This window comes from Alternaria infectoria, assembly GCF_024043175.1.
Source record: "Alternaria infectoria strain BMP 0036 chromosome Unknown scaffold_5, whole genome shotgun sequence".
In the NCBI taxonomy this organism is placed as follows: domain Eukaryota; kingdom Fungi; phylum Ascomycota; class Dothideomycetes; order Pleosporales; family Pleosporaceae; genus Alternaria; species Alternaria infectoria.
Window position 1 is genome coordinate 1 of NW_026250694.1, and position 25,792 is coordinate 25,792.

The window sequence follows — 25,792 nt, forward strand, 5'->3', positions numbered from 1 at the left end:
GGGTTTGGGGGCGGGGGCTGGGGCTGGGGCTGGGGGCGCAGGTGGTGTGGCGGGGGGTGAGGGTGGTGCTGCGGTTCTTGATCGGAGCTGTGGGAGGGTGAGGTTAGTTGCTGCTGTGAACGTGGTGCAAGACTTGAACTTACTAGTTCCTCTCGGTACCTCTTCTCTTGCTCCCATCTTTCAGACTCCCTCAGAGCTCGCTGCTCCTCTTCCTCCTTTTCTCTCTTCTTCCGGTCTGCTTCTTCTCTGGACTTTTGGATCATCAAATCCAGATCCCGTTGTTCTTTGGCCAGTCGGTCGAGCTCCGCCTTTCTCTGCCTTTCGATCTCCTTTGCTTGTGCTTCCTCTTCTGCCAATCTCTTCTCATGCTCCCGCCGGCGTCGCTCAATGTCCTCTGCCATCTTCTTATCATGCTCTGCCATCTTCTTCTCATGCTCTCTGCGTTTTCTTTCCATTTCCTGTTCCTTTTCAGCCAGCTCTCTCTCTTGGTCCCTAAGTCTTCTCGCAATGGCTTCTTCATCGGCTTCTTTCTTGGCCTGCCGCCGCCTTTCTTCCGCCTCCCTGAGGTCCCTCTCCCTAGCTTCCTCCTCGTCCCGTCGTCTTTGCTCCACTTCCCGGCGGCGCTTCTCCATAGCTTCTTCGTCGGCTTTTTCTTTCGCCCGACGACGTCGTTCTTCTTCCCGGCGGCGTTTCTCCGTAGCTTCTTCTTCGGCCCTCTGATCCGCTCGGCGTCTTTCTTCGGCCTCCCTGCGACTTCTCTCCTTGGCCTCTTCGTCAGCTCGCTGCTTTCTGTCCGCTTCCCGGCGGGCTTTGTCCCTGGCTTCTTCGTCGGCTTTTTGCTGAGCCCGTCGTCTTTCTTCCGCCTCCCGGCGGTTCTTCTCTTTAAGTTCTTCCTGCCCACGTCGGAATGCTTCTGCGGCCTCTTCGTTTTCTCGGCGTTTGTGTTCTCTTTCTTTTTCCAAGTCACGGCGCATGGCGGCTTCTTCGTTGTCGCGGAGACATCTGTTGCAAATCCCGTTTTGGTCTCTGGTTTTTACGGTGCAGCGATCTTTTGTCCTCGAATTGTCACGGTCACAGGGTACTCTGGTCCTATCGTAGTAGGGGCAGTTGAGAGTGACGACATGATCATCCTGCTTGTGACCGCATTCGAGTATCGTGATTGTGTACTTGCACATCCTGGGCGAAAATGTGGGTGAGCCACGAGACGAATGCGAGTGTAGGTCGGCAGCGTAATAGTGGGGTTAGAGCAAAGGGATGTTGAAGGAGATCAGGAAATGCTATGATAGCAACGATTGATACTTATATGGCGCAGATGTTGACCGCCCCCTTGTACTAGTGAAGTGCTGCATGAGTGATGTACACGTACACGTAGTGGCATCATATGACTCTGAAACATGGCTGGAAGAAGCGGCCGGTGTTGTAAGCCTGTGAAGATACCGAATTGACAATGCAAACATTAGTACAACTCATCAAACGGCAAGCTTGCCTGCGTCCGCGCAGAGCGCCGTCAATGAGGCGAACAGCGGCCGATTGGTCAGACACCATGGCTAGGGTATCTTTCCACCTACGGCGGCACAGAGGGAAGAATCCTATGCGTCTCTCAGTCCACCGACTGCTACTCCTAAGGATGCAATGTCGCGAGGTGCCCCCAGCGTATGTGTTAGCAGACCCACAGTTCCATCAGACGTGGTTGACCGCCGTAGGCGCATTCCACGAGCATCGATGCGGCTCTGTACCGAGCCATTTTTTGCGCAGAAACTAATACGGGACGTTGCCAACAAAGGAATCCGCAGGCTAGACTGCCGCGGATGCCAGAGAAAAATGAAGCTTCCGCAGTGCGCAGCAGCGACGAAACGCACGAGGACGGTGTCGGTGGGGATAGCTACGTGGCGGCCTCGACTGTACTGGGCATGGCTCGCTGCAGCAAAGGCGGTAATGTGTTTCAAGCAGCGAAGGTCGTGGATCCATGTAGCTCCGGGAGAACGGCGATCAGGTAATGCTATCGATCACGCACACGAGGCGATGCTTGGGATGACCTGAACTATGCGGAGAAGGAGTGAGGAAGCGTCGAAGGTACAAGGGAGTGGAGATGTTGGATGTGGCCAATCAGAGGCGGCTGATTGCAATGACCCCTGCACATTTACTTGGCGCTTCGGATGAGCTTCATCGTTGACATCTTCAATCGACGCCATCGCCTCCAGCCCGCAGCACAACCCACCATGGCCTCAAGACTCGTCCCCCTCGCATGCAGGATTGCCCCACGCGCCTCGCGACAGTTCCAGAGGGCTCAATGGCGGGCTTTCAGCGTTTCGCGACCGTCATGGAACGAGAGCGGCTCGCTCAACGTCGTATGTATTCCATTCATCTTGCGCTGGAGGCCGAGCTAATACGCCTGTAGCACCGCGACACGCCCCAAAACAACCTCAAAATTCCCTTCAAATTTACACCACAAAATGAGGAACTCATCCAAGAGATCGTCTCTCGATACCCCTCCCAATACAAGAAGGCCGCCGTCATGCCGCTCCTCGACCTCGGACAACGCCAGCACGGATTCTGCAGCATCAGCGTCATGAACGAGGTTGCGCGGATACTGGAGATGCCACCAATGCGTGTATACGAGGTTGCGACTTTCTACACCATGTACAACCGGGACCCCGTGGGCAAGTTCCACGTCCAGGTCTGCACAACTGTGAGTATATACTGTACTTGAAATTGAGGGCAGCTGCTGACAGAATCAAGACCCCATGCATGCTTTGCGACAGTGACTCCGTTATGAAGGCTTGCGAAGACGTATTGGGCGTACACCACGGCGAGACCACGGCAGACGGTCTCTTCACATTCTCCGAGGTCGAATGCCTTGGTGCATGTGCGAACGCGCCCATGGTCCAGATCAACGACGACTACTACGAGGATCTCACATACGACTCGACAGTCAACCTGCTCAAGGCCCTCAAGGCCGCCGAACAATCTACTGGTGCGCAGCCTGGAGGCAAGGGTCTGGCATCGGGCAAGGGATCGCTGAACGTAGAGGCGGGCGCCGGTGAGGCTCTTGCCAACGAGCAGGGACGTCAATATGCGGCTGGCGGTCTCAAGCTGCCATCACCAGGACCATTGAGCGGAAGGAAGAGCTGCGAGCCGGCTGCTGGATTGACTTGCTTGACAAGCGAGCCCTGGGGTAACGAGACTCTGCGGAAGGACGGCGAGCTATAGGGGGTCTTTGTAAATACTGTACCATTTCCCCTTGCATTCGGAGTAAAGATCTTGGGGTTGATCTCCCTGTAGACCATCTCAAATGTCACACTAGTTCAACTATTTACGTGTGCAGGTTTTGCATGTGACACCTTGCTAATCACTTCAACGCACAATTCACATTCAGGCATCAAACACTTCTAGGTTAGTGACTCACTGCTCAGTTTGTATGACGACTACCAGACACGTAGAATACTATTCATCTATTTACATATCCTGATTCGATCTTGGTCACTCTATCACTACATCACTCCACGACTTCAACAGAGATCCAATAATCACCAAACCCAACATCATGCACTTTCCCGTCCAACCCGTCGCTATACTAGCATACCTCCTCGTCCTAGTCACCGCGACCACAGCCCTCAACCAGATCTCCCCTACAACACTATCAACCCTCCCTTCCACCCCCATCATTACCACAGACCGCGACCCCCCACCAACAGACGTCACCACATCCGCCAAAAAACCATGCACCATCTGTATCGACAAGCTCAACACATGTCACAACGTAAGTAATCCCCCAACCCCTCTCCTTATGCCCGGAAACCTGATTCCTGGACCGATATTAGAAGGGAAAGAAGGACTGGGAGTACTGCCGCCATGAGCAGTGCATGAACTCGTGGAACTTTTGCCGTGGGTGCAAGGGCATGTAAGTATCGACATTCTCACTCAAGAGGGAAAATGTGGATTGGTGCTGACGGAGAATAGTACTTGTCCTGAACGTGAGGGACGTCGTGGTGAAGCGGTTGAATAACGGGTTTCTGTTCGCGCATGGGTGATATGAGGATATGGAATGACGTGCGTGTATTCAGCGAAACAGAATCACTCTTGTACACTCAAGCACCAGCATTGATGTAAAGCAGTTCCATTATCCCCAGTGTCCCAGGTCCACCACGAAACCATCTATATTGTACAAGCCATGCCAAATCATGCCAGCTTGGCAGACTCGAATATGCTTCTATGTATGATCCATGACCGCTCGTTCTTTTTCGGCTCTAGAGAAAGAGGAAGAAGGAAAAGTTGCATGTGAATGCTGTGCAACTTGCAAGGACTAAAACCCAGTTAAACGCCTTCGCTGTTATCCATGGGAGGTCATTCCCAAATCAGACCCCCAGGCCGTGCTGACCCTTCCCAAATGCAATGCTCGTGTTTTGTATCAATCGCTTTCGTTGACGTTATACAATGCCACCTGCTGTCGGTGAACGGTGTCGTGTATCTTTCTTCCTGTCGGAAGAGCGCTCGTAATGTGAAGTTTCTTGTAGATTTCTTCCGCCGTAGTTCGTTTCGATGATGCCGAAGGTGGGACTGTCTGTCCTACAAGAAGCCCGAGTTCCACTTGCCCATGAGCATGTCTCGTGTCATCTCGAAGCTGAGCCAACTACTAGCCATGCTAGGCGCGACCTTGAGAAGGTTGGGCACAATGCCCTTGTACAGACCCCGAAAGCCTTCTGTCTTGATGATCTGCTTGATGGCGTCGCCGATTCCTGCGTACTGGTATCCCATACCGCTCATGGTGTTGATCTGGAATCTCCGCCGCAGGACATCGAATGGGTATGTGATGGTCTGCGCAACAGCACCGGAGACGGCACCAGCACCTAATTTGCCGATGGCACCCGGGTCTTTCTGACCCTCGCGTGTAAACTTGGTACGGGCGATCTCGTACACCATGAAGTTGAGGCCGACATACGGTGCGACACCAGCCACTGTGGGAAGGATGCCACGGTATAGCGCCGGGAAACCGCCCTCGGTCTTGTACATAGTTGTAAGCAGTTGCCACATGCCCGGTAGCTTCTGGCCAGCCTCCTTCTTGAGATCGGAGAACGATGCGGACTGGATGGATAGGCGTGTTCGGACGATATCGAGTGGGTAGGTGAACGTGACGGAGGTGATACCAGCAAGACCACCACAGAGTAGTCGCTGGTAGGCATCGAGAGGAGCGCCTGGTTCGCTCTCGAAGAACTAAGGCAAGTTAGCTATGAAACTTTGGGACATACCATGGCCGTCGTCGTCTTTGCAGAAACCTCCGTGTCCTTGAATATCTCCTCCCGGCTCACTTTGAGCTTTCCATTGGCGAAGCTTCGGATCCTTCCCCACTTACCGCCCTCTCTCCCTCGTCCGCCCTTACCCTGTCCCATCCACCCCAATGTTTGAAAAGCAAATCGCTCGCTGAAATCAAGAACACGCTGAACAGAAGAGAAATAGACGTACCCGCTTGTAGACGTTGTATGCGCTGAACTGTACGGCCGAGTATGGCACAATCCGTATGCAGTTGGTACCGTTTCCGGCCATGAATCCTCTCCATCCCTCTTCCCTCCACATCTTAGCCAGAGCCTTGGGTACTGACATCTTGTATTCCTCGCGACCAACGCTCTGGACTTGGAATAAGATCTTGAGGCGTTCGAGAGGCGATACGACGGTTCGTGAAACCGCGCCAGCTACGCCGCCGGCGACGAAGGAAGCCAGAACTGGCTGCGCAAAAACCTGGCGAACGCGCTGAAGGCTAGTGATGTCGGGCGTGCCGAGGGGCTGCAATGAGTGGTCAATTGATGTCCTGCGACTAGGGATTTCACCTTGACTCACTTTTATGCCCTTGCCCGGTTCGTCGCTCATGATGGCGGGCGGTTGCGATTGCGGCTTCTCGGATGGTTTCGACATGACGCTGTTTGGCGTTGCTCTAAACGCGGCGCTGTTGCTCTAAAAAGCAGGATATTGTTGTCCGGGCGGGGACAAGTTCTATCGACGGAAAGAAAAGGTCGCGCGACGTAGTGTCGAGGTCATCGGAAAATGGTGTTGCGGAGGTGAAGACAGATTTCCGGCCGCACGAGGTGAGCAGGACTTGTCGATGAGCGGTGAATTCGATCTTCCATGCAAGGCAGCTTTCAGGTGAGTGTTTGTGTGTGTATTCGCGCGTGTGTCATGGGCGTCGCTCCTCGGTAGGGTTGTCGTGTTTGGATCGTCTCTGGTAGCGGAGATTTGAGGATACCGCGGGAGGAAGGAGCGAATTTTAGTCTAGCGCCACGAATCGACGAATGCCATCAGCCATGCTTATAACAACCACGGTCCTCGCTGACGGCCCGGGTACTCGCGATCTGATACTTGGCTCTGGTTGACACCTGTCGTCTCCCTCCGGCATCAGCCCCTTGACGGGGCTGACTGCGAGCCGCCATGATTCGACGCGCATCATGGCAACACGTCAGGGGAACACCAGGGCAGATGCACGCAAAATGGCGTTGCGCCTCAGTCACCCCTTACTAGACGACGCAGTCAGCTGCGCACTGTCACTCCTTCTGCGTCAGCCGTTGTTGGAAACACTATAGGATGCTGTTTTAGAGCCCTGCTGCTCATGATCCAGATAGCCTGCATCTGTCTTGGATGGGTGTCGTCACATGCGGAATGGTACCGCCCGGGCTCTCCATCACCAGATACTGCGAAGACATCCAAAACGTACCGTTCGATGAGCACACGACCCCACACCCAACTGAGATCGCGTGCTCACTAGACTCTGGAGAACAGCGGGGTACAAACGTCGGCCGTGGACGTTGACACATCGTAATCGTAGATTCGGCGTTCCGAGGTTGAAGACGATAATATCTCGGAGATGATCTCACATCTCCAGTCCGAGATGATGAGCTATTGCGAACACAGTGATTGTCCTTCAAGTCAAGTCAAGGTCGCTTGCAACATATAATTTTCCCAGCTATCGTCCTTTCTATCGCGAGTGTTTGTGAAGGACGTGGACTTGGGGTGACATGTCGAAATCGTTGACGTATGTTATCGATAAGAGTATATAAGTTCTGCGAAGGCGAAGGCGCCGCACAACAGTTGCACCTTCCCTATGCTGTCACGTCGTATATTTCGGCAGCTCACAGATAGCTTGCTACTGGAGTCTTCCCATCATCCAGTAGCGCCAGCGTGTTTTGCCTTGAGACGCGCGACTCGTGACTCTCACCAATCCAGTCACTGGCTCTCAGATCGGCGTGCATCCTCATCTTCAACAAGATGGAAGTCACGCCAAGGCAGGGACTTCTTCGCCAAGGAAGCCAAAGTGCAAGGCTTGAAGAGTCGCGCTGCATTCAAGCTGCTTGAAGTAACTGCGCCTCGGTCTGTGACTGCGCACTGACTAACGTGCCACAGCTTAACACCAAGCACAAGCTTTTCCAACCCGGGCAGACTGTCGTCGATCTCGTATGTTTGTCGCCTTCACTGAAAACACGATGCTAAAGGACCCCAGGGTTTTGCACCAGGATCATGGTCCCAGGTTCGCCAGATCCATCTCCACAAACTACAGCATCTTAATGTCTCCAGGTTGCAGCAGACCGTACTGCTCCAGAGGGCCGTGTCATAGGTATTGACTTGATACCCGCACAACCCCCACGAGGCGTCTCCACTATACAAGGCGACTTTCTATCACCTGTAATCCAAGACGAGGTTCGAGCCTATGTGCGAGATCCGGACCTGGGCAGACCCAGAAGACAGGTTTCTGCCAAAGCCAGCGAGGGACTTACTGAAGAAGAGCTGGACGACATGGAACGAGGATACATTGACATCGAACGACATGCTCATCTGGAGGGCGTAGAACTCGAACCGATCGGGCGCCCAGCAGAGACCAGTGACAGCGAACGAAATGCTCCAACGAGGCTCTCGTTGAAGGAGAGGGATATGCAGCAGGGCAGAGCAGTAGACGTGGTGCTCAGCGACATGTCAGAACCCTGGGACCAAACGGCCGGCTTCTACAAGAAGAGCCTTAGTGACCCATATTTTAGGATGATGAACACCAGCGGAAATGCTTTCAGAGACCACGCCGGCAGCATGGTGGGTAGTCCGCCGATCACTCTTGATTTTACTAAATTTCGTAGGACTTGTGCATGGCCGCCCTGACATTCGCTTTCGATACGCTCAAGACTGGCGGCCACTTCCTCTGCAAGTACTACAAAGGATCGGAGGAAAAGGCATTCGAGACAAAGCTGAAGCGTCTCTTCGCCAAGGTGTACAGGGAGAAGCCGGAATCCTCTCGCGCTGTAGGTTTTTCCGCACAGTGGGTGTTCCACGCTGACTGGCTCCAGGAATCTAAAGAGGCGTACTTTGTGGCACTGCGCCGTAAAGAGACACCGACGAAGGAGGAGGTCTTTGGAGAATAATCAGGGAGACACCGCCTTACGAAGTGCTTATTACTACTGTATTTCTGCATCTTACTTCGGCCCGAGAGGTGCAGATCCCAAGGAGCTCTTGAGCACGTTTTGCTATTGAGACAAGGACTATACTCATCGGCGCCCACATTCCGACGTCATGCAGCCACATGGATGTATCACACACACCGAAGGAGCGTTGAGAGGTTAGATCCCGGTTAAGAAACCCATCCACACACCGCGTGATGAGCTAGAGCTCGCTTAGAAGTGGCAGCATGGGAGCCTATGATGTAGTTACACTCGATTGCCAAGCTCAACTTGAATACAACGTGGCGTTTTCAGAAGTGCATGAGAGAAACAGGTAACAAGTGCGTGCGTCCGTCCTGGAGGATGAGGGCGCGTGCTGCTTCGGAAGTCCCTCGATGCAAACATGGCCGAGTCTTCCCAAGAGTCAGTCACATGGCATATGCAGGTGGCGGCGGTTCATCTAGTTGGCGGATAAGAGCCTCAGACCCGGTATTAATGGCAGGCCGTGGTACCTGGTGACGGATCTGGAAGCGTCTCGTCCCATGTTCGGGAGATATGTCAAGCATTTTTGTGGGCCCATGTGACAGGGATGCTGGAGGTGTGAGGTTGCTAAAGGCACTGCATTAGGACATGCTTGCACGCTGGGCCAAGTAGGGCGCCATGCGGGATTTGATGTATTCTGGAATTCCTTTGACGATGTTGGGTGCGCTCGAGGGAAGTGGCCGCGCTGGAACAAAGAGGGCGAGGACGGCCAACTTGACTCGCTCGGCTGGCCTGAGCTGGGGTTGCAAAGCTTCTAGAGCCGAAACCCAAGCTTATCACGAACCGCACGTTTTCTCCCATCAACGGATCAACCCACCGATCAATCTAAACCGAGTTGTGCGACGTGGCCAATGAGTGCCGATAATGGATTTCAATAACCCTAATGCGTATGGCGGCCAGTTCGCCAATTCCCCGCAACACGCCCAATTCGATGCACAGGCGCGGCTCCAGCAGCAAGCCAACCCACATGGGCAGTACGGGCAGTCCCCGTCGTTCCCGGGCATGGGTGGCGCCATGGGGAGTAATGGCATTCAGCCAGGAGCCCCGTATCTCCAGCAGCGAGGTAAGCCAGTGACGTGCGCGTTTCTTGTCCTGCCCTATCGCCGCCCGTGGGCGCGTTCCTCGCAGCCTGGCTGACATGACACCATGGAGCAGCCGCCATGCAACAGGCGCAACAACAGCAGGCGCAACAGCAGCAGCAGCAACAACACCAGCTGTCGTCGCCGAGCCCCTACTCGAACGCGCCCTATGCGCAGACGATGCCCTCGCCTGCCCACCACCAGTTTGCCCAGAACCGCCAGACGGCCTCCCCTGCCAGCACCACTGGCCAGGCACCGTATGCGACACCGCAGCCCCAGCCCTCGCCCAGCAGCATGCAGACCAACGGCCAGCAGACCCCCATGAACCTCCAGTTGCCCGTCAAGGCGGAGCCGCCCCAGGTCCAGACGCCCGTGAAGCAGGTGCCCCCGTCGCCCGTGTCGCCCGCCAACCCGGCGCGTAATGCAGACCGAGTCGCAACCCTCCTCGACATCAACAGCATCCTCATCAAAGAAGTTTGCGAGCTCCAGACGCAGGGCAAGGCAGGCCAAGTCGGGCCCACGCCAGAAGGGAAGCCCGAAGGCGACAAACCGCAGCCATCCAAGGAGTACGTAGAGTAAGTGATGCGTATCCCTTGCGCGACGTCAGCTAACAGCCCCAGCTACATGCGCCGCCTCCAGGCAAACCTCGCGTACCTCGCGCAGAATGCGGAGAAGGTGCCCAAGCCTGGACAACAAATACAACCGGGGCCCGCCATCATGTCGATACCCGCCTCACCCACCGAGCTCGTCAAGCTATATACCAAACTGCAGGAGCTATTCCCAGGATGGAAGGGGCAGACCCCACAAATGAAGCAGTCGCCCGGGCCGCAACGGATGAACTCGAATGCGTCACAACCACCGAATAGTGCAGGCCTGCAGCAAAATTGGGGACAGAATGCGATGCAGCAAGGCATGCAGCAATCACAGCAACAACAACAAACGAAGCAGGAGAACCAATAAGGGCGGGCTAGCAACCTCCATCGCAGGCGTATGGACGGCGTTACTGTACTTTTATACCTCGTGTAAGATTGGCGTAGGCAACATGTGCTTGCCATGGGTGTTTAAAGAGAATGCGCAGAATAACTGGACATCCGGTACTTGTGGAAATCATCATCGTTAGGCACAAGCAGTCCAGTCGAAGGAGCGCTATCGATAGGCGATTGGCACTGGATACATTTCTATAATTCGGAATTCAAGATTGGTCGATACAGGCAGCTGCAGTCGCAAGAAATATGGCTAACGAGACACTGGCAGATCGGAAGTCACCAGAGAATTTGCATGGCGTCATGACGGCTGGTTTGGTACAGCACACGTGGGATGACAAAGCACGCTTCCAAGGTCATGTCCCTGGCTCTCAGTCGCACCTTCCTCTTGACATCTCCTATCTGCATCTTTCCGAACGGTAACGCGCGGCAAATGTACCTCTGATATCTTACAGTGTTAACGCTAGGCTAATACCCGGTCGGCTGCGTTGACGAGTGGAGTTGTTGTACGAGACGGGTCCAATCACGCGCAGTCGTGTGCTGAATCACGCTTCATGGCGATGTGTAAGGTCTTTAGTCCAACGCCAATCTACAAAGGTGGAGGGACATGAACTGTGCACAGTTAAAGCATGCTGACATACCTATCCGAAAAGACATCAAGAGTATCACTAAGTAGATACGAGATACTCATCATGACCATGCATCCAACGGCTCCCTTTAGCATATATCTACATGGCAGTCGAAAGTGCCCCATGTATCTCGCTAACTACACCACAAGAGACGACTACCATTCCATTTTATAGCAAAGCGCAATGTCCCCTAGAAGACTGACTTTCCTACTATCTCTGGCGGTCTTAGGTCTCGGTACATTATCCTCACCTCTCCCTGGCCCCGCCCTTCCTCTCCCAGCCAGAACAGTAGCTCAGCTTTCCACAGTCCCAACCTGGCTGGAAAACCTCGTCGTCCGGCCAAATGGCGATCTGCTCGTTACTCAACTGGCTCCGACCCCCATCCTCTACACCATCAAGAACCCGTCCCTAGGGAACACAACCCTAGAACCTATCTACGAGTTCCATGCCACCAACGTCACTGATCTCCTCGGAATCACAGAAACAGCCCCAGACACATACGCCATCATCGCTGGAAACGCTACAACCAACTCAACTGGCTACGCCGGTACCTGGTCCGTTTGGCAAGCCACCTTCGCCTCGCCCGACGTCTCCATACCCACAGTCCACAAAATCGCCAACGTACCTCAAGCAAAACTACTCAACGGAGTTGAATCATTGCCCTCCGATCCCTCTATTGTCATAATAGTAGATTCTCAATTCGGCCTCCTCTTCCGCTTCGATACCAAAACTGGGACAAGCGAGATCATCGCCGATGGACCAGAGCTCAAGCCGTATCCGCGACTGCACAATGCTACCGTAGGATTCGGTGCTAACGGTATCAAGATACGCGATGAGTGGGTGTACTTCAGTAATTCGGATCTCATCGCCATATACCGCGTTCCCATCACTGCAAGAGGGTACATACCGCGTAGCTCCAAAGGAGTCGTAGAACTATACGCCAATCTGACTGCGGTGGCCGACTTTGTAGATGACTTCACGTTTGGTCCGGATGGCACGTTGTGGGCTGTGAGCAACTACGAGAACACAGTCATTGCTGTGAGTCCAGGCGGGAAGAAGATGGAGGTAGTCGCAGGTGCAAAGGGGTCAGTGACGTTCGCAGGGGACACCGCGGCAGCGTTTGGGAGAACAGACAGGGATCGGGATGTGCTATATGTGAGCACTGCTGGGGGTTTGGCCGTGCCTGTCAATGGAAGTGTTGTGGTGCCTGGGAGCATCGTCGCGGTTGATACCAGGGGGTACGCGTGTTAGGAAGGACATGGTTGGCCTTGCAAGACTCCACTTGAGTACGTCGTTAAGGTGGAGTCGAGCTGACTGCATAACCTCGATGCAATTAGAACAAGACGTGAGATTAAGATTGATGCATCAGTGCTTCGTCGTGTAGAACAGAGAAGAAGCAACATAGCAACAGCATCATTGGGGCTTACGTCAGTAAACGCTTGTCTCCGACCCAACATTACCGCGTCAGCTTTCAACAAGTCACAGAATGCAAGGGACAAGAATTGAAATCAACAATCTTCTATTCATCACACATATCGCTACACCAATCCACCACGACCCCTCAAACACAACTGTAACTAGAAGTTAAACAAAAAAGCAATATGCTGAAGCGATCGTTTTGCATCAGAGTGCGCATACGTTCGTTCTATGCCATGAAGCTCCCCAGAGAACAAAGCCTGATCCCAAGGATATACCCAAAAATATACACACATGCACAAACAGAGAAGAAGTCTTTTAACCACACACAAAAACGCCTAACCCATCCGTCCTAAAAAGAAGCGGGGAGAGAGGAAGTTAGGCACTTAAGCAGCCCCAGCATAAACCTTACCAACAGCCGAGAGGCCGCTGCCAGAGTTAAGCTGGTTCTCACCGTCACCGACCATGAACCAGGAGTAACCCTGGACCTTGTCGGAGCCGTCGAGGTACGCCATGGCGTCCTTGAGGAAGCTGGCGGCTTGCTCCTCGGAGGCGCTGCCGGGGTTGAGACCGAACTCTGTGATCCAGACCTTCTTGCCACCCATGTCGGCGGCCTTTTCGACCTGGGCTTGGAAGCGGTCGATGGTCTGCTCGTCGTAGATGTCGTAGAAGTGGATGTTGGTGGCGTCGACCTTGGCGTCGGGGCAGCAGTCGTTGAAGCGGCTGAGCCAGTCCAATCCCATCGGGGCAGGGCCTTTTAAGTCAAGTCAGTATGTGTCTCACATGCAATTCGTAGAGCCTAAACTTACCGTTGGTGACGGAGGGTCCGACAATGGTGACCTCGGGGTGCGCGGCCTTGACGGGGTTCATGTATTCCTTCCAGGCGGTGCATGCGGCTTCGGGGCTCAGGTTGCACTGCGAGGTGTGGTCGCACTCGTTGAATCCCATGACGGCGGTGGATCCCTTCTTGACGGCCGTGTCGACATTGGCGAGCCACTCGTCGGCGGAAGACTTGCTAGGACCGTGCATCATGGGAACGAAGGAGGTGCCGATGTCGTTGCTCTCAACCTGTCCCCAGTTGTAACCGAAGCCGAACTTGCTGCCGAAAGTGGTGCAGAGGTGAGCCTCGTTGTAGGCGAGACCACGCTTGACGCCACTGTAGCTGTTGCCAGCAGTGGGGGAAGGAGCAGCGGAGGAAGCGACGGAGGTAGCCGACTCGACGGGCTTCTGGGGAGCGGATGCGGTGATCTCGGGGGTCTTGGAGGTGGGGGCCTCAGGAACGGCAGGGTACTCAGCCTTGGAAGACGAAGCAGCAGGAGGAGCGGCGGGGTACTCGGCAGCGGGAGAGGTGGTGGCCTCAGCTACGGGAGTCTCGACGGTGCTCTGAGCAGCGGAGGAAGTGGGCTTGTCGGCAGGAGGAGCGGCAGGGTACCCAGCGGCCGTGGAGCTTGACTCAGCGACGGGCATGACTGAAGAAGGGACTCCGTATCCAGTGCCAGCGGCAGATGAGGTGGGGACAGCAGCACCGCCTCCGGGAGTGACGGTGACAGTGACCTTCTCGGAAGCAGTCACAGTGACGGTTGCGCCACAGACACCAGTCGAGGCATCAGCGGCCTCGACCTGCTTGTTGCCTCCCGCAAGACCGGAAGGCTTCTGGTAGACGGTCTCGTACTGAGTGTAGGTCGAGGTCGAAGTGGTGTCGATGGTGGTAGTCTGTTCACCAGGGTAGGCACCAGTACCGGTAGCCTGAGCCATGGCAGTGGTGTTGGAGTTACCCCATCCGTTGACAGGGTAAGCAGCCCTGTGGTGGAACTTCTCGTGCTGGTAGTGGGGAACAGCCGCAACAGCGGAGGCGAGGGCCAAAAGGCCGGTAAACTTGACAGAGGCAGACATGTCGATGTTCGTTGTAGATTGCAGGTTAAGGATGTGCGTTACGCTTTGCTTGTAGGGTATCGATGAGTAAAAGCAGATGCGGCTAACCTGAGCGCGAAATCGTTGGACAGTCGAACAATGAACGTGGTAGTCAGAGAGCGACAAGAGAATGTACCGAGCAGAAATGCTCAAAGGAGTGGACAGGCAACGACCGTGTTTGGTGTGAGTCTGAGGATCAGGATGTGACAAAAAGAACGGGGAGGGCGGGTGATTTTCAACTTGATATATTTTTCGCGGGGAATCCGGGCGCTCGATCCTTTCGCAAATGCGCCTGGCTAGAACCTTTCACACCTTCAGGCTCTGCGCAAGCGGGTAAGCCAGGGGTTCAGGTGGAAATAACCCACTTGGCCATTCACAGCTCAGAAGAGGCCTGAGCCGCTAAGGTCGTGGTCCGTCTTGATTAGCTACCGCATGGCGCCGTGCGTTTCACGTAGCCGCCACATTCAGGTACACCCGCTCACCGACGCATGCCAGCAGGGGCCGTATACCGTTTGCGTCGGTTTCGGTGTCAGATCTGCTTTTTGCGTCTGCAAGCTGCTCTATCGATAGACGTGAAAGTCATCCTGTCAGACATGTCGCCCACGTGAATGTTATCGACGTTCGCTGTATGGTGTGCGTTGGTCCCCACATGGTGACAGGACCACAGATCCTTCACGCGTCTTGGTACTCGCGGAATCCCAAGGGGTGGGGCCGGGCGCAAAGACCGCGCGGGTTGATCGAGTATTCTAGACGCAGACGCTCTCATTTCCGAAAGTGTGATCGCCTCTGCGGGAGTCTGACCAGTTCTATCGAGCGATGACGAGGCCCTTATCCCGGCGACCATCGTCCTGTTTGTTGAGCGTTAACCGTGTTCGGGCTCGCGACCCAAAGGGGCTGAGGACTGGAGGTATGCCGAGAGGGCGTATGCGATGCTGACGAGGCTTTCTCGTATCGACGAGTCAACACTGAGGCGGTCCGATGCAAAAATACCAACCGATGTGGCACGGCAGGCCCTCCGCGCGCGACCTCGTACTCAGCCGGCTCCCTTGCTCATGCGCTTCAGCTCAACTTATCACACCTCCATTATCCATTGTTATGTTCGCAGTGTTCTGAAGCGTCGACAGATTCACAAGTCACGATAAGATTATTTCCGGTGTTCATGGACAAGGTGTCGGGTCGCATCAACGGTGACCTTACACCCACGTCAACCACAACAACGTGGTACGCACGCGAAAGCGCTCCGCCAGGCTGGTCCTTGTCATAATTACCGACATATCCCTCCCTCTATCGGGCTCCGAACGTCTTTGTTTTCTTCTGTCTGCCGATGAACAGATAACGCAGCTGTGACGCTTCCACCGACGTCACACAATCACAACGAGAACTCCCATCGTATGCGCCTGAGGATATTGCGCTCGAGATCTGCCTCCCCGATTTTGTGCCATCAACAAGAGAACCGATTCTCCACGGCGAGGCACCTCATTCGCTGGCACACTAACACGCATCCAATACGAGTCGAGGCGACTGTCAACCAGCCCTGCGCTATCGATATAGCCTATCGATAGGAAGGAGGTTCCTGCATAAGCGCTGCTGGGCTTGCGCAGCCTAACGCATGCGCTCTGCGCCCGGTGTGTCAAACTTCATCTCCCAACAGCTGGGCATGACATGTATCTACGTTTGCCATTGTTTGTCGTTCTCATATTCCTCGGGCTGGGAATAAGGGCGAGGTTGCGATACTATAGCTCGTCGCGAGGTCGCGAGTACACGTAATGATCTCCACTCGCTCCGACAGTTCTGGATCGTGGGCACGGTTCGGCATCGGAAGCAACGACCCGGGCGTGGTGCGTGGGTGGCCTGGAATCCGCGGGTCAGAATCTGACAGTGCGCACGTGACGTCGGTAGATCGCAGAGCACACGGTCTTTGGCACAAACCTACGAGATGGACAAGCCGTGATGCAGGGCCTCTCTCCAAATGCACTGTGGTAAGCCCCGAAGTGTTGTGAAACTGCGAGTCCCAGATCATCCAAGCACCAAGGTTGCTGGTCGGCTAGGATGCACTGCCCTGCAGGTGACGTACAGTGTCGATCGTCAGGCACCTTTACCGGTATGGTAACTTAGCCTCTTTGGAATTCCAAGGACTGGGACCGATCGCATCGTGTTCCTCCGAGATGGCAATCGAACATGTGGTTCACTATCGCAAGGTGTTTCAAGACAAACAGCGGTTCGCCGAAAGCCAGTACGTTCCGAAACACTGGTGGCAACAGTTCATTGCGCAGACTGATAAGTCGGTTGACTTTGGGTTTTTCGGGTTGACGTTGTCGAGGTGAAACGTCGGCGTGAAGACCCTGGAAGTTTGACGATGGGTGGCAAGTCTTCACGCAGTCGTGTGGAAGGGACGTATGTATGTAGACACGTACAAGATTCTTGCTGCTTCCCAAGAAGTGAGGACATGGTTGTTACAGTACAAAGTATATCTGCGAATACCCTCATCGTACACAATAGTTCCCTTCTTTGCGTATAACCCCCTCTTTGCAAACCATATCACAGCCCAAGTTCAACGTCACAGCACACCCATCCGTACACCATGTATACCTTCCGCCAGGCAAGCAAGTAACCTCTCCTTCCTCATCGCAGGCCAAGCATTGTTCCATCGCCCGTGGTGCAAGAGGGTCCGCAACGGCGAAGAAGCGAGTCCAGTAATTTATCCGCCTTTTCGTCGCCTTGCTTTCTTCGTCTCGTCGCGCAAGAGGTGTTGCGTTATCCATACCTCTGAACAGCACTGCATCGATGTACTTAGTCTTCAGAGTGAGGATGGAAGAATTGGTAGTGCTGATATTGCTCATCTTTGTTCCTGTGTTTCGAGCTTTCACGGGTGCTTTTGCTTCGGAAACTTGGGTAGACTTGGCCTTGCAACGTTAGTGAGTTGATGTGGCAGAAGATGTAGAGGGAACTGCAGTGGCGGTGGCAGTATTACTCACGTTAGGTGGAGGGATCGGTGTTGTTGATCCCGCACTGATGCTCGCGACAGAGGAAGTACTTAGGTTGTCGGAAGTTATGGCGCTCCTTGTGGGCCAGTAGAATTCGGAAGTCTCTGATCCAGAGATAACCGGTATTGCCAACGGTGTCGCTGGTATTCCAGATGCGGCACTGCTCAATACCGAGAATGTCGGGAGACTTCCTGACGGTGTGCTCAAGGTTTCCCAGCGCGTTATCCAAGGCAATACAGGTGTCCAAGGCAGATCGGTGCTGGAATTGCCAGGTACAATATGCGACATAGTGTGGGAGCAAGTAGTACTCTTCCCCATCGGACTGGTTGGGCTGGCAGACGTGGCAAGTGTATCAGTCCCCATGGTACTGTCCGCGCTTGGAAGAGATCCAGAAGCCATGGAGGTCGGCAAAGGATCATATGTAAAGGACGGTAAGACAAGGGAGGTAGTGCCAGACGGCCATATGGGAATACCGTCGATGATGCATGGTTCAGTCGGATGGGGGCATAATAGAGTAACAGCTGTGCTAGTGGGCTTACTGTAGTCAGGTCCATCGGACGGTGCCGTCACTGAGCCTGGAGGTGGAGGGGTGGCGAAGCCGGAGGTATAATTGCCAGTCTCACGAGGTGGCACGTAGGGTGGAGTGGTCGTGGTCGTTGCAGTAACTTTAACATGCGTGGTAGAACTGCTTGTTGGGGACAGCTGATCGGTCGCTGCAGATGTTTGATTACTGGTCTCGTCGTTGGGAGCTCCTAGAGCGCAGCTGGCTAATAGTGCAACAAGGCCGAGATACATATTGTGAGTGGACACGATAGTGGCGCTAATACACTGGAAAAACGTTGAGAGAATCGGTACATATCGCGGAGGGAGAGGTGTGGGAGAGTCGTTTTATCGCCAACTGATATCCACACTCGCCAAATGCATCACTGAGTTGTCCATCGACGTGTCAAACGTGTCTTATATCGTCGAATATCGATACCCGACAATCAGTAGTACAGCGTGCATGTTGTGAAAATGTAAGCGTTCCCATTCAATCAGGAAATGCGTCATGTCCATCTCCCATTCATGTCCTGATCTCTGCCGCTTTCCTGAGTCGGTTCATGACCGCTGCGGCAATATCGTCACCTGTCTTATCGTCGATACCCTCCACATATATGACCTCGACGCCTTTCTTGTCGAGTTCTCTTAGTGCTGAGAATAGACCTCTAGCAACATCCTCAGTTTTTGCGCCAAGGTTGATTTCCCAAACCTGGACTGCCTCGGGCTTCACAATGTAATGATCGGCGCGTGGTATTTGGTGCTGAGTGACAGATCGCAGAAGATTTGAAAGGCGCGACGGCGAGTCGTTGGCGTCTAGAGAAGCGGCCGTGTCCGGTGAAGCGCAAATTCCTGGTCCATTCGTATCCGATGTCTTCACCTTCTCGGCGCCCAAACCCAACACTTTATCCCAACTCTTGGTCCGAATGACACCAATGCGCCTCTTACTCTTAAGCTCGTCCGATGTAGGTTGGCTTGCGCCTGCCTCGAACAGAAGAACCGATGCCTTTGGACTATAGTGTCTGTACTTCATCCCAGGCGCGCGTGGTTTACTCGAGTCTTCCGCTTGCTTATCCTTGTATCCGACCACTACGTTCTCCCATCCTGGGCATTGCCGTAATTGTTCCACAGTGACGCCACCCGGCCGCAGTATCGCAGGTGGGCTCGATAGTCCGTCTATGACTGTGCTTTCAACTCCCACTTCGCATGGCCCGCCATCGATTATCAGGTTTAGCTTGCCGTTCAAGTCGTCGTAAACGTGTTCCGCAGCGGTGGGCGAAGGTCGTGTGGACGCATTTGCGGATGGTGCGGCGAGTGGGCGACCGCATAGCCGTAACAAGGACAAGGCGATGATAGAACGCGGCATTCGTGCGCCAAAAGTCGGAAGACCTGCTGTCACCTCTGGTGCGAGGATCGAATTCTCAGGGGCCGGTAGAATGATAGTGAGGGGTCCAGGCCAGAAGCGCTCAATCACCGGCTTGTAGATATCCGGCATGGGATCCTTTCCAGCATCTTTGCCGTCTCCTACGACATCTAGTTTACCCAGCAGTAGCGCTCGCAGCTGCGGCAACGAATGTATATGGACAATCAAAGGGTTGTCGGCTGGTCGTCCTTTGCTCGCGAAGATCTCCTTCACCGCCGCGCTTCTTGTCGCATCCGCGCCGAGTCCGTATACAGTCTCCGTCGGAAAGGCGACTGGGGTGTTTGTATTCACAAGCTCCTCCGCTGCTTGCTTCAGTGTTCCGGCATTAGCCTCGCCCTCTGTATCGTCGTATTCTATGTCCCATTCATCGATTAAGTCCTCCGACTTCTTGAATGTGATTTTCCCCAGCTTCTGAGGATCTACGCGTCGAACGCTAGTTTCAGGCATCTTTGCGACGATGCTATCGCGTTTAGTCGGGGCGGTCGCAGTAACTGGCTTGTAGAGTTTGGAGGCGGTAGGCGTGAAGGTATTCGGTCTTCTCAGCGGGGAAATCGGAACGCGGCGGGGCTTTGATGCAGCGACTTGCACCAAAGAACGTATGGGTGCGAGATAGAGTGAATGCTTCGTGGGTTTGACATTTGGTATGCGGGGATGGCGAGTGGGCATTAGAGTGATGACTGGTGAAAGCCAAAATTTCTCGGAACATTGTGGGGCTCAGTTCCGATGGCACGCGACGTCATGCCAGCCCCGGGGGAGGGAACGCGCCTGACGCGCTCGAGACTTTCACAACGACAACACCAACCCAGCTGTACCCAGGTGGTTGAATGGCAAAATGTGACAGACGACATAGTTCTTTATAACTTTTCTTCGCCCGGCTGCTGCTTCTCGACGGTATCGCTTTGATCATAACACAAACAAGCCACGGTACTGCGGTGACACAGCAGACAGCACGCCAGCGAACAACATCAAAGCTATCGCAATCATACCGTATACTAAAGCACCATCTTAATAACTTGTCTGAAGGACCAGACCGCACTCTACGTTAACGGCGCACTCTATTCATAATACAAACAAAGCCCCGTAGGTCTCATCTACCAAAAGTGTTCGTCATCGAACCATAATTCTGACCTAGTTGCAGCCCTCTATTCTCACCAGAACCAGAGAACGTAGTGGTATTTTGATGTGTCGCAGCAACAGCCTTTTGCAATGCGCCTTGCATCTGTTCGTCATCCTCGCCCAAAGCGTCCTTCAGCAGAGTTGAGACTTCCGGTTCATTCGCAACAAGCTCCTCTACGTCTTCGTTGCACAATCGCTCCCTATTCTTCTTGATACCATCTGGAAAAGCGGATATAAGATCGTTGACTAGACTGGAGATAGACCCAACGAGGTCGATGAAACCCTGCCGAGAGAACAGCGCCCATTTCGTTTTCGCGTACAGACCGTCTTTCGTCTTGGATGCTTTATTGGTTCTGCCTAGAGCCAGCTTGTTCATCTTATCACACAACTTCCTCATGCGATCGCTGAATTCAGGCTCTGATGATCTTCTCTCCAAGTTTTTGGCCTTCTCCTCCGTTACCTGAAACAGCTTGATGATATGCTCAAGCGTCCGTTGCGCAACTTCTTGCTCGTCCGGAGAGAAACGGAGAGGGGTTTCAGCGTCCGTGTCTGTAACACCCACGGCACTGCCCCAATGAGAGAGCCGAATCTCGGATAGATGGAGCCTGATGCGGTATGTCTCGAAGTCTTGGCCAAAGTCCTTGGCTACACGAACGTACTGAAAGCATTCAAGGGCGTTATTGAAGAGTGCGGCGATGCCGAGAGCACCAAGTGTAAGTCCGGCTGCTTCTGCCATATTGGGATATGCTAAGACGATTGATAACGTAGGACGTTAAGTTGTGATGCCTCTAGTTATAGATCTCAGCGCAGATCATCACATGGTTCTAGCAAACTGTGTTATCATCACATGTTCACCGTCGGTAGGTGGTTTCGCCATTCAAGTACTAGGCCTAAAAGAAGGGAATCATATCAGAACATACATTTGGGGCGTTGTGATCGAAAAATACACAGCCGATGTTACTTCTTCATCTTGAGAGCCCAGTCATCGATGACCTGAACCACATCTGCATGGCCTTCTGCTTCAGCTCTCATGCGGGCATTCTTGTCCCCCTTATCCTTGGTCTTGGGACTGGCTCCGTTTTCGAGAAGCAGCTCCACAAGCTCTGCAAAGCCGTTCTCAGCTGCGATAATAAGTGGGGTCTTCTTTTGTCCATTAGCACCATTGATCGCTACTCCTTTCGCGATGAGCAACTTCGCAGCCTGAAGGGAACCATGTTTAGCCGCAACATGTAGAGACATGGTCATGTCAACATCTTGTTGCAAGATTTGTGCGAGAAGGTTTGCGTCGTCTGTCTCGGTAGCGGTGAGAAACCTGCTATTCATCGGTGCGGCACCTCTGTTCAGCAACATCTGCATAGTCTCGTGGTTCTTGAAAAAGGCTGCAATTTTGATCATTCTCCAGGGTGAACCATTCTTGTCCAAGTGACCCACCAAGTCCGCGTTCGAACCGAAGAAATCTAGTAAGAGCTCGAGGATAGATGAAGACACGTTAGCGAGCATAGCACGAGACAAGAATTTCTTCTCTCGCTCGCTCTGATAGCCAACCGTCCCAACTTTTGGTAAGAGGAATCGAATCACGTCTTCATGGCCGCAGCTAATCGCTGCTGACAAGCCGTAGTCCAGGTAGAGATGCAGGCCTTTGGTTCGGGAGAACAAAGTTTCCACAAGATGCTTGCTGCCTCCAAAACAGGCTGCGACGAAGGCGGGTGTGGGAATCTCCCAGAACTCAATCGAATCTGATGCCAGACTGAGCTCATCTGGGCCGGCGCCGGCGTCTAGTAGTACTTGTACAACGTCTTCAAGACCTTGGCCGCATGTAACCCAGAGCGCTGTTTCATTCTCGCATTTTCCAGTCAAGACATTGTATGCTCTGGCGTTTGGGTTGCCTCCATGAGCAAGAAAATATCTGAGGACAGGAACATACCCTCCAGCTGCAGCAGTAAAGACTGATCTATCGTCCACAGTTGCACCTTGATCACGAAACCAAATGATCGCGTCTTTATGACCTCTCAGTGTAGCGTGATATAGTGGAGATTGTCTTAGTTGATCCAAGAGGTTTACCACATTGGAACGCGTTATGGTGGAAAAGTACTCCATCCACGGCAGCACACCCAGAGCTGCTGACAAGTGAAGTGGAAAGATGGTCTCCTGCTCCTTAAGGTCGGAAGCTATATCGGGATCACTGAAAACGGCAGCCATTCCCCGTTTCAGAGCGGGGTTCATTGCCATTCGGAATGAAAACCACCAGCTGGTATATGCCATGCCATCTTTTTTGAAGAAGGTACCGTCTCTCCTGGCTAATAAATTCATAGCCAGGTCCTTTTCAAGGAGCCTCGCATGGTTTGGCCAGTAAACCGTGGCGTATGATGTCAGAGGAAGACGCGCATTCACAGGTCCATCATCATAGAACCAGTAGTCCTTATCAGACAGATTGTTGTAGAGATAATCCAAGCACGTGTGCGCGATTTGGTAGTGCGCTGCATCTGCCTGACAGAAAAACGGCTGAATGTCAGCGTCGTCCGCCCCGCCCGACTCAAATAGATGTTCCTTCAACGAGTAATGAACTAGGTCGACCGTAGGGGCGTGAATAGTATCGGCGGAATTTCTGATGATGAGCAGAGACCTGCACCATGTTATACGATCACTGAGCCTTTGCTCCACTGATATAGTGTCGGACCCACGGATGTTCAGCACCGCTGCCAGCTCAGCCAAGCTCATCGGTCTCATCGCTTGTGCTACCCAATGCAGCAACATGATACAATCTGAGCGATACTGCGGTTTTGAGTGTACCTGGTGAAGGAGTCGGTTGTAGAGCGGGCGAAGTCCGGTAGGAAACTCTGCTAGCGAACTCTCGATCTCGGTAGGCGTCTCTTTGACCGACAGTTCGCCCATTACGCAACCGATCCAAAGGAAAGAATTACCCGAGCGTGACTGCAGGATTTCTTTGACTTGATTCTGGAGCGCTAGTGTGCAACCGGGCACCTGATCTGCCATATCAGCGACTCGCGCATCGATGAACCTGGTGATGCTCTCGTCGTAGCCTGGGTCTTGTATGGTATCTAGGTCGATTTTGGACGAAAATTTCATGCTTGCGACATTCCGACTCGCAACGAGAATCTTCACGTCTCTCACATCTTTGCCGGAGCTGTCGGTATGAAGGCTGGACAACTTCTGTGCCATCCAACGAGCTGTATCGTCATCGCACTCGTCAAGCCCGTCGATCAAATACACCAGACCTCCAAGTTCCTGCTCGTGCAGTAGCTCGGTGACGATTCGCCAAAGGGCCTCGCGCGACTGTATCGTAGCCTTCGCTCGCCGATCATCCTGAAAGTAAGGGAAGACCTTGCTGAGCAGACCTCGTTTCTGCTCGATGATTTGGTATATCAGAGTGCGGAGGATTGCACATGCAGAATTGCGATTCGTATCCCGGTGGTCGCAGAAGAAGTATGCAAAGACTTGATTGCGAATATTGCATCGTTTCTCGAGCAAGCCGGTGACATGAACCGAAATCATTGTTTTGCCTTTTCCAGGTCCACCTGCGATCCATAATGTTCTGGATGATGACCCATTCAACCAATCCAAGAAAGTGCGGTCTTGCCAGATCCAGTCGCATGTGCCAGAAACGGGGCTACCCTTAGTGTTCACGACATAATCGCGGTCGATATCAGGGTCTGTCACCCAGAGCGCTTTGGTACACTTGTCGAATCGCTGCTCATCGGTATGGCATCCGGACTCATGGTTGATATTTCCGAAGTTCTGGCCTACCATGATACCATTATTGATATTGGCGATCAGGTTCGCAGTGTTTCGTACCGTCATGTCTGCCATGGTGGTGGGGCGATAGGCAAGATCTCCTCAGTGACGAGTCATCTTATCTTAGAGTCGCAGAGGACAGCAAACATACGACCTTGCACAAACTTCCTGTTGGTTTGCTAACTTAGAACCACGTATGTCAATATGGTGATATATTGTATCATTTTAAGGGTGACTTTGCATGCTGCACTGAGCGGCCCAGACCGTAAACATCCTAAAGCCGTGCGACCTATGAAATTAAACGAAGGCCAGGGCATGAACATGTTTATGTAGTTGCAAGCAGCAATATACTGCTACATAATGTAAACAATAGTGTGTGGGAAATATACTTGCATTGCGATGATTTACCGTCTTACTCAGTCGCATGGTGCCTGCGTTCTAAGACCAGCACATTTAACAAGCGAGAGTAGTTGTAAGTGGCGCATCAAAGGATGAGAGTCTACACCGATCGTGTCACACTCGCTCTTTCTGCTTGTTCTTTGCTGCCCAACGAACGGGCAGCAAGCCCCCTTCATCACTGATGCAGGTGGACCTACATGAGCACCTAGCTAGTCAACCATCTCCCCGTCAGACACCACTAAATTGAGTATATCAAGACCAGGAAGCTGCCAAATAATATCACTGAGTAAAGTCCAAAAACGTTTCCCAAAGGCTCGCATGAAGAAAGCCTTTCCGTGTCCTGTAAACATAGGAGAAGATTCAGCGAAGTTCCCGAGGCTCTTGGGCTAGTGGTACTGAGAAGATATGCGGGGATGGCTCCATAGCCTCGGGAGTCTTACGGAAGTACAGGCAACGGCGATAGACTGCATACACTGCCGAACGCTTGGTGCTGATGTCTCTTTGGGTGACTGTTATTAGGGACCGAACATCTTGCCAAGACTTAGTGCCGTTTACACTTTGTAGTATTTGAGATTAGTGGAGGATGCGTGGGTAGTGACGATTGAGTCTTCCAAGAGTAAGAGACCTGTATGGTGGCGAGGCTGACGGCACTTGGAGGCCTTGCACGCATCAAATGGCCCAGACTATAGGTATGGGCGAACCTTCTCATCGCATAGTTTGAGCCTCGTGTTCTTGCCGGATGTTGCGAAGGTCGTCGTCCTATGGAGAGACGAGGTTGAAAAAAGTGCTTCTCTACCTATGGAACTCGGTCGTATGGGAATGCCAAAATGACTGCACTGCGACGCGACAAACTTCCCCAAATGGACTGGTTATCGAGTAGTCGATGCAAGACAGCTCACTGATGAACTCATGGCTGTTGGTGAGCAGTAAGCAAGACCACTGATTGGTGAGATCTTCTTCGGCAGTTGTTCGGCAACTGAGGGTTATCCGGTACACTTTCCCCTGAAAACTACCTAGGTAGATTAATAATTACTGATTATCTGGAAAAGACGGCGACGCCATGTAAGGGTCGCCGGCGCAGGGCGCTGTTGCTGAGACTATTAGCCAATAGCATG

At 53.2% G+C, this 25,792-nt stretch overlaps 9 protein-coding genes across 9 annotated transcripts; 4 read left to right on the forward strand and 5 right to left on the reverse strand.

Annotated features, from left to right (window-relative positions):
* Positions 1–143: 143 nt before the first annotated feature.
* On the reverse strand, positions 144–1,175 carry J4E92_003692 (uncharacterized protein; the record flags this gene model as incomplete). Its single annotated transcript, XM_051495088.1, has 1 exon — positions 144–1,175. A coding segment is annotated over one exon (1,032 nt), but the record flags the coding sequence as incomplete, so codon positions are not given.
* Positions 1,176–2,219: 1,044 nt separating this feature from the next.
* On the forward strand, positions 2,220–3,210 carry J4E92_003693 (uncharacterized protein; the record flags this gene model as incomplete). The annotated part of the gene is made up of 3 exons (XM_051495089.1): positions 2,220–2,348; positions 2,399–2,689; positions 2,740–3,210. The coding sequence occupies 3 exons, from the start codon at positions 2,220–2,222 to the stop codon at positions 3,208–3,210; spliced, it is 891 nt and encodes a 296-aa protein (XP_051354108.1).
* Positions 3,211–4,566: 1,356 nt separating this feature from the next.
* J4E92_003694 (uncharacterized protein) lies at positions 4,567–5,907 on the reverse strand (the record flags this gene model as incomplete). The annotated part of the gene is made up of 3 exons (XM_051495090.1): positions 4,567–5,211; positions 5,461–5,778; positions 5,833–5,907. 3 exons carry the CDS (start codon positions 5,905–5,907, stop codon positions 4,567–4,569), a joined length of 1,038 nt encoding a protein of 345 aa, XP_051354109.1.
* A 1,094-nt stretch (positions 5,908–7,001) lies between these two features.
* J4E92_003695 (uncharacterized protein) lies at positions 7,002–8,390 on the forward strand (the record flags this gene model as incomplete). Its single annotated transcript, XM_051495091.1, has 7 exons — positions 7,002–7,018; positions 7,210–7,339; positions 7,387–7,437; positions 7,484–7,510; positions 7,558–8,064; positions 8,109–8,270; positions 8,316–8,390. The coding sequence occupies 7 exons, from the start codon at positions 7,002–7,004 to the stop codon at positions 8,388–8,390; spliced, it is 969 nt and encodes a 322-aa protein (XP_051354110.1).
* Positions 8,391–9,311: 921 nt separating this feature from the next.
* J4E92_003696 (uncharacterized protein) lies at positions 9,312–10,486 on the forward strand (the record flags this gene model as incomplete). Its single annotated transcript, XM_051495092.1, has 3 exons — positions 9,312–9,510; positions 9,603–10,092; positions 10,147–10,486. 3 exons carry the CDS (start codon positions 9,312–9,314, stop codon positions 10,484–10,486), a joined length of 1,029 nt encoding a protein of 342 aa, XP_051354111.1.
* Positions 10,487–11,069: 583 nt separating this feature from the next.
* J4E92_003697 (uncharacterized protein) lies at positions 11,070–12,389 on the forward strand (the record flags this gene model as incomplete). Its single annotated transcript, XM_051495093.1, has 2 exons — positions 11,070–11,073; positions 11,446–12,389. 2 exons carry the CDS (start codon positions 11,070–11,072, stop codon positions 12,387–12,389), a joined length of 948 nt encoding a protein of 315 aa, XP_051354112.1.
* A 551-nt stretch (positions 12,390–12,940) lies between these two features.
* Positions 12,941–14,447, reverse strand: J4E92_003698 (uncharacterized protein; the record flags this gene model as incomplete). The annotated part of the gene is made up of 2 exons (XM_051495094.1): positions 12,941–13,308; positions 13,364–14,447. The coding sequence occupies 2 exons, from the start codon at positions 14,445–14,447 to the stop codon at positions 12,941–12,943; spliced, it is 1,452 nt and encodes a 483-aa protein (XP_051354113.1).
* A 4,065-nt stretch (positions 14,448–18,512) lies between these two features.
* J4E92_003699 (uncharacterized protein) lies at positions 18,513–21,261 on the reverse strand (the record flags this gene model as incomplete). The annotated part of the gene is made up of 2 exons (XM_051495095.1): positions 18,513–20,086; positions 20,562–21,261. The coding sequence occupies 2 exons, from the start codon at positions 21,259–21,261 to the stop codon at positions 18,513–18,515; spliced, it is 2,274 nt and encodes a 757-aa protein (XP_051354114.1).
* Positions 21,262–21,482: 221 nt separating this feature from the next.
* Positions 21,483–24,353, reverse strand: J4E92_003700 (uncharacterized protein; the record flags this gene model as incomplete). The annotated part of the gene is made up of 3 exons (XM_051495096.1): positions 21,483–22,354; positions 22,450–22,456; positions 23,316–24,353. The coding sequence occupies 3 exons, from the start codon at positions 24,351–24,353 to the stop codon at positions 21,483–21,485; spliced, it is 1,917 nt and encodes a 638-aa protein (XP_051354115.1).
* Between the last annotated feature and the right edge of the window lie 1,439 nt (positions 24,354–25,792).